General features: G+C 50.0%; 1 protein-coding gene across 1 annotated transcript; it reads right to left on the bottom strand.

The window, feature by feature from the left end:
- Positions 1–258: 258 nt before the first annotated feature.
- On the bottom strand, positions 259–6,369 carry KCNE1 (potassium voltage-gated channel subfamily E regulatory subunit 1). The gene is made up of 3 exons (XM_053565273.1): positions 6,310–6,369; positions 5,479–5,770; positions 259–1,439 (listed from the first exon to the last, which is right to left on the bottom strand). Exon 3 carries the CDS (start codon positions 1,387–1,389, stop codon positions 1,000–1,002), a length of 390 nt encoding a protein of 129 aa, XP_053421248.1. The 5' UTR covers positions 1,390–1,439; positions 5,479–5,770; positions 6,310–6,369; the 3' UTR covers positions 259–999.
- Positions 6,370–7,103: the final 734 nt, after the last annotated feature.

Raw genomic sequence — 7,103 nt, 5'->3', positions numbered from 1 at the left:
CACATTCACAGGTACTGGGAGTTTTGACTTCACCTATTTCTTGAGGGGATATAATTCCACCCAGAAAATAGGCCTACTGCCTCAAAGGCCAGGTGTCCCCACTGCCACCCCCACACCTCCCAGGGTCCGGGGCGTGAGGGCACCTCGCCGTGCTTCTGCAGTGACAGAGCACCTGTCCCCTGGGCATACACGCTGAAGGGGGTCTCCTCCCCTCCATCTCAATGTTCCTTCTAGATTGCGAGGTGTGAGCAGGAGGGGTGTGTGTGTGTATGTTTGGGAGAAATGCATGAGGGTGAGTGTACGGGAGGAGAAAGGCAGAGGAGGACAGAGCCACAGCAGTGAGCACAGATGTGACAAGGGGAAGTGGTGTGGGCTTGTGACAAATATGGGCATGTCGCACCTTTGGCTTACGTCTCCAAGGCAAGTGTATTAATAAGAATGTTGATTCTACTGCTTTAACAGCAAACAAAATAACAGTGCCTTGAGGAAGAGTGGAGGACATTCTTTTTTCCTCTAAGTCTGACCTACTGAATAGTCCAGGAGTATAGAAGACCCTGCTCCCTGATGTCACCCAGGCCCAGACTCTTACTTCCAACACTGGGAGGGAGGAAAGGGAAGTAGAGGGAATGTCCTTTTCCATGTTAGGGATTACTTGGAAATTATAGTCATCATTTTCATGTCTACGGGCTCCATCACATGACCTTGCTAGCTGCAAGGGAGTCTGGCAAACGCAGTTCTTATTATCAGAGGCCACATTCTGGAGGATTCTGCTAAATTAGACAGGGACGGACATAGGGGAATAACTGAAAGGTATTTATTTCTAAATCCCATTCCTTCTAAATCCCAGAAGGAATGGGATTTAGAAAAATAGTGTCATTAATCCACTGTTCTCCCTTTACAAAGGCAGAAGCAAGCCAATGGTAAAGAATACAAGAGGCATGTGATTAGAAAAATCAGATGGTCAGGTGGGATTTGTTCAGTTTCCAGCAGCTGTGGGGTTCATGGTGAAGGCTTCTCCTCAGGAAGGTGGGTGCTGGGTTGTTCTACGGCCAGCTGGTTCTCAAAGACGGAACACGATCTGTAGCTCTCCAGCACCCGCGCCTGGAAGTACGCCTTGTCCTTCTCCTGCCAGGTGTCCGACTCGATGTACATGTTGAATGGGTCATGTGAGTGCTCCAGTTTCTTGGAGCGGATGTAGCTCAGCATGATGCCCAGGGTGAAGAAGCCGAAGAAGCCGAGCACCATGAGGACGTAGAGAGCCTCCAGCTTGCTGTCTCTGTGATAGGAAGACCTGCGGGCCAGGCCAGACACATTACTGCCCTGCTGAACCGTCTCCTGCAACAGCTTGCTCAGAAAGGGTGTCACAGTTGTTGCGTTGGACAAGATCATCCTGGGCTTCAAGGTTCCCCTGCTAGACAGGCAACTTCCTAGGAAAATTTCTTAAAAGGAAAATGCAACCAAAAATCAAACAGTACATCTTGGCCAAAATACACACACACACACACACACACACACGTATGCACATAATTTTCTAAAATCTCAAGTGAGGGGATAAGCTGACATGCTCTTCAGTCTGTGACATGCATCATTTTGGGTCTGCACAATGCCCTTTCTTAAAAGATCAATTGATATGCTGATTCTCTTTATTTCCATTCACCACTCCCATTTCCCATGCCCAAGGGACCATCAGAATGATGGTTCCCTTTAATTCTAGAGTGTAGCCATAGCAACTTGGCCCATTAAACTCCTAAGTCAGGGGTGTCCAGTGGTGGCCCACAGGCCATATGCAGATAATTTGAGGCCTGTTTTGCTTATCTGTGGTGTCAGATATCACAAAAAGTATGCATGAACCTTTTTTTCCCCACTCATCAGCTTTCCTTAGTGTTTTTGTATTTAATGTGTAGCCCAGGACAATTCTTATTCTTCTAATATACAGCAGAGAAAAAAGGTAGAGCACCTGTAACTCAAACGGTGCCCACTTATGTTTTAAAATTCAGCCCAGCTCTCTGAGGTGTGGGGCTGGGTGAGAACCACTCACACCAGGCCTCCTGCCAGCTTCATCTTGGGCACAATCTCTCGTGCCCTCACCTCATCCTCCTGCCCCCAGCCTACCTAGCTGGGGCCTGGCACACAGAGATAGGAGCTGCCCATGCACATTTACTGAGGAGCTGCCTACATTTTTTGTTTTGCTTTTAGATGTGGGTTCTCACTATGTTACCCAGGCTGGTCTCAGACGCTTGGCCTTAAGTGATCTTCCTGCTTCAGCCTCCCAGAGGGTTCGGCCTCAACAATCTTAATTTACAATAAAGTAGGCTTCAGAGAGGTGAGATGACTTACCAATGGTCATCTCTCTCCCATCAAAAATACATCTAAAATTAAACCTTTAGCACTTGGCTTCCAATTGTATTAATAAAGAGAGTTTCTAAGACCTTACAGGGAAAATGGACTCTTTATTCAGGCTTGAAGGAACTGAAGGGCAGGCCACTTTTATAGAGTAAAATTGGATCTATGCAAATGGGGATTGACTTCTCACCTAATACGCCATCAGATGTCATCCCTGGCCTGTCCCACAGTTTTGCTGTAGCTTCCACAGTAGAGGAGGGGCTGGGAGAAGCAGAGAGGAAGAACCAGCTCCAAACCCACCAAATCTGATGCTCAGCTCATGCTGACCATTCTGAAACTCAGGCCTGTTGGGCCCAGGAAGAGGGGCATTTCTAGATGTTCCTGCTTCCTGGATTTGAAACATGGGTGCTCCCCCCAATCAAGGTTAGCATATTTTTTTTCTTTTTTCTTAAAAACTTAGACCAGGCTAGATACAGGGGTTCAAGCCTGTAATTGTAGCACTCTCAGAGGCCAAGGCCAGAGGATTACTGGAGGTCAGGAGTTCAAGACCAGCTAGAGAGAGAGACCAACCCTGTCTCAAAAACAAAACAAAACAAAAAATGCTTACCTTGGACTTAGAGCCTCTGGTCTGAGTGATCAGGACACAAGACTCCAGGCAGCTGAGCTGAGCTAAACACTTGTAAATGGAGACCAACTGGGGCTCTAACCCCTTGGTGTTCTGTAAGGGGGTAGTGGACGGCATCGCTGTTCCCAGCACACACCACCCTGTCTGACTTCCCTGCGTGCTCTGGCTGTGACGCCTATCAGCACTGATGACAGCCTAGAAGCTTTCAAAGTAGAAGTGTTCCCGGCACGGGCAATGCTTAAGCAATTACTGATTTCAAATTTCCTCCTAAGAAGGATAGATTCTCAGGGCAAGTAGGGAAGACAGAAACGGCAGAGCTCAGAAATCTGAGTTCCAGCCCAGCTCAGTCCTAGATAAACTGCATGTTCCCCAGAGCCTTAGCTCACTTATCTAGGAAGACTAAAGCAGTGTTTTCACCACATACCTTAAGCTTTTCCTCAAAAGAACATCCAGTCTGAAAGTCAATCAACATTTAGCCTTATTTTTTTTAAGCAGTAAGATTAGGGTAAAAGCAATTATAAGCCTAATTGTGGTGAATATGATCTTATTGAGTCAGGAATACTAGGAGTCAATTTTCCTTGGAAGCAATTGTCTATTGGTCTTATCTTTATTGCAACGCTGTGTCCAAATGCTGGAAACATATTTACCTCCTGGCAGAAAAGAAGCCACCCTGGGGGCCAGACCCTGCCAGTCAGTTACCGTACTTTGTTTCAGTCTTCTCTGCTGTCCCTCTCTGCAGTGACCCTTCACCCCAATGGGTCACTAGGCATCCGATGAAACTGCACAGAGGCAAAGAATCAGGCTGTCCTCACTGCTCAGGAAAGTGTTTTCTGCCACCTCCCACCTGGTGTGGGGTGTGCCTCTTGAGTCTGGGTCTTTTACCAGAAGCTTCCCAGACCTCTCTGTGGGTGACAGAGAATGGAAATATAAACAGTGGATGCTTAGAGAGTCCAGCCAGTGCGCTGATGAAAGGAACCCAAGAAAAAGGTGAGCACTTGGGGACGGAGAGTGGGTGACAGCTGGAATGGCAGGGAGGAATCGTAGCTTCAGCAAGTGGTCTGCATTTTCCTCATCTGAACACTGGGATAATGGAATCTACCCCGAATACACACTGTGGGGTTTTGCATGGCGTGGAATCAGCCCTCCACCTGCCCGGCTCTTGCTGTGCTTTTGCTGATCTGTCGGAACGCCACTCCACATCTGCTTGTATAATTCCACCAGTCCTTCAAAAGCCAGCTCACAGGCCACACTGAGCATGCGCTCCCAGCCAGAGTCCCCTCTGGCTCCTTCTACCTGATCTATACCTCCTAGTGCCTTGCCTGTCTCTCCACAACCCCGGTCATATTCTAACTTGTAATCGTTTGTAGGCTGGTCTGGGCATTTCCTTCCCGAGCTCCTGAAGGGCAGAGCTATTGTCCTGGCCTTTGTCCGTACTCCGGCACCCAGAATTAAATGGGAATGCAAAGTGTTAGACTCAACACCAGCACGATGGGAATGTGAGTGTGGATAACTGATAGAGCATGCTACACTCTGGACGTTGATTGTTAGATAATCAAAGGAAAACCTCCTGCAATGGAATAGGCTTTTTAAGATTAAAAATGGTATTATATATTTATATTATTTGCACATTTTTATTATTACTTATTTTGAATATTAAGGGCTATATTAGTCTTATAATTATGTACGGTATGTATCTGCAACCCACCTTATTCCTGTGACAGACTTCAGTCAGTGATTGCTAACACAGGATGTCCCAAGAACCACCCATAAAGTTGCCATACGTAGGGAAAGAGGTAAATTGTAGCTGGATGCACCTTTATTTACAAAATACTCATTACAAAATTTCACAAAGAGGTGGCCAACATGTCAACTGTTTTGTAAATATTTACAAAATACTTACAAACTCTTCTCTGCTATGTTGACCACCTCTTTGTAAAATTTTGTAACGAATATTTCCTAAATAAAGGTGCATCCAGCTACAATTTCCCACTTTCCCTACGTATGGTGATGTTAGGGGCGACTTTTGGTATAAATAACCGTATGTATAGCTGCAAGGTCCCATTGTCCCCACATACGCTGACCTTACAGGTGACTTGGGACACTCAGTAGCTGAGCGTGATTTCCATCCCTTTTCCCTGCTCCCAGGAACTCTTAGTCTGTTTCGCTTTACTTTTCCATAGTCCCTATCACCTTCTCATATGACGGATGTCTCCGTTATTATGGTCATTGTGTAATGTTTGTCTTTCTCACTAAACTGTAAGCTTTTGGTGGAGCTTTGCCGCCTTGTGCCTCATTGACTGCTACCGCAGGAGCGATCAACCTTTGGCGTCCAGGACAGGCGGGTTGAACGCAGGAGCCACTACCTGTCCCTTCTACCGCCAGAAAGCCCCGCACCAGGCGGAGCGGTCTCACCAGCAGAGATTAAGGTGACAGCAGCACGCCCCTGAGGTCTTCAAAGGGAACCTCACTTCAAAGCGATTCTCTGATATCCTGTGAAAAGCCAGACCTACCTGAAGGTTCTCAAGACCCAGACTTCCTCTGGGTCCCGGGACGCCTCCTCCGCGGATGCTCAGCTCACCTGACGAGTAGTTAGAAACAGGCCACAGAGAGAGAAGGGCTTTGCCTGGTCGCTGGAAACCCGCACAGATCAGAGCCCCTGCTTCACACCTCTCTCATCCCGCGCCAGTTCCAGCAGCGGCGCGGGAGAAGGTTCCACCCTAGCGGAGCTGGAATCCTCTTCATCTAAGCGTGGACTCAAATGAGGGGTCAGTTCACACGGAGCAGCCTGAAAACTCCGGCGAGCTGCGGTTTATGTAATGGACTTGGTCAACTTCCGTCTAACGTTCCCCACTTTCCCATTTCCACAATCAAGATCAGATATCGATCATGTTCTCCAGGGCCCAGGCCCTCCCCGCGGAGAGGTGCCAAGGCCTAAGAACTGGTCCAAAAAAGGGGGGCGGGGGATGGAAGGCAGGGCTCCCCTCGGGGCGGGGTGAAAAGAGGGACCTGGGGTGGGGGGTGGTTTAAATTTCCTTCTGAAAATTGCCTTTAGGTATTGTCCAAATTTTCTACTAGAATGCCTATAACTTAATAATAACGGGAAATGTTTTGGCTGATCTGTGCTGGTGAGATGTTCCCTATGCGTTTATTCTGTCTGTGAAGACGGGCAGAGGAAGGAGGCGAGAGGCTGAGCCGTCCCACCGCGTCTTCCACGGGGGTCGCGGCGCTCCCGGTCTGGAGCGCGCCACCTGCGCGTCCGGAGACGCCGGGCCCAGGAGTCCCCCCCACCCTCCGGGGTCGCCGCCGGGCGAGGGACTCCGAGACAGGAGCCCCTGACTTACCTGGGCCTGGGGCGCAGAGAGAGCCGCGTATGCTGCGGTGTCCACGCCTGCCAAGCGCTGAGGCCACCAACAGCCGAGCCGGGGGCGGGCGGGGCCTTCCGGAGCCCGAGGGCGTCCCGCCCCCTCCGCTCGTCAACCGGGCGACCCCAGCCGTGCCCCGGCTCACCCGGGTCACTTGCATCTTGCGCCCAGGCCAGTGCTGCGGCGCGCAGGGCAGCGCTTGGATCAGGCAAGGTGAGCTGGGGCCAGCAGAAGCTCCGCCTTAGAATGAGGCGACTGCCGCCAGACAGACAGACAGACAGACAGACTGACTTAACCTTCTGTGAGAGTCTGGGGTTGGCAGCGAAGGAGCTGCTGAGGTCCAGGGGAAGTCAGTCCCCAACACTTGGCCCTGCGCCCCCGCGGACAAACATCTCCAGTCACTAGAAAGACATCTCAACCCCCCACCAGATTTCACTTAGCTTCACCCAACAACCCAGTTGGGGCATCAAGCATTTATTGAGCATCTGTTTTCTGGGTGCCGGGTCTTAAGCTAGGGGTGCAGCTTGAGAGGCAGGGTCCCAGGGCACAGTAACCGGTCTCTGGAGGTGCCCAAGCCTTGGCATGAACATTCCAAAGGGGCCTTTCTGTCCTTCCCTGAGGGGCAAACCTTGCCCTGGCCCGGGTGATTTCCCAGAAGGTTTCACAGAAATTGCCACATAAGCCTGGTAGCCAAGAGCGAGAAGGGGCAGTCCCCAAAAGCTAGTCCTGTGAAAGCGCTGGGCGATGATGTCCAGACTAGACACAGTCCAGCG

Source organism: Nycticebus coucang, chromosome 16 (assembly GCF_027406575.1).
Source record: "Nycticebus coucang isolate mNycCou1 chromosome 16, mNycCou1.pri, whole genome shotgun sequence".
Lineage (NCBI taxonomy): Eukaryota > Metazoa > Chordata > Mammalia > Primates > Lorisidae > Nycticebus > Nycticebus coucang.
The sequence above is the reverse complement of the archived record's forward strand: the minus strand, read 5'-3'. Positions and strand labels throughout refer to the sequence as shown.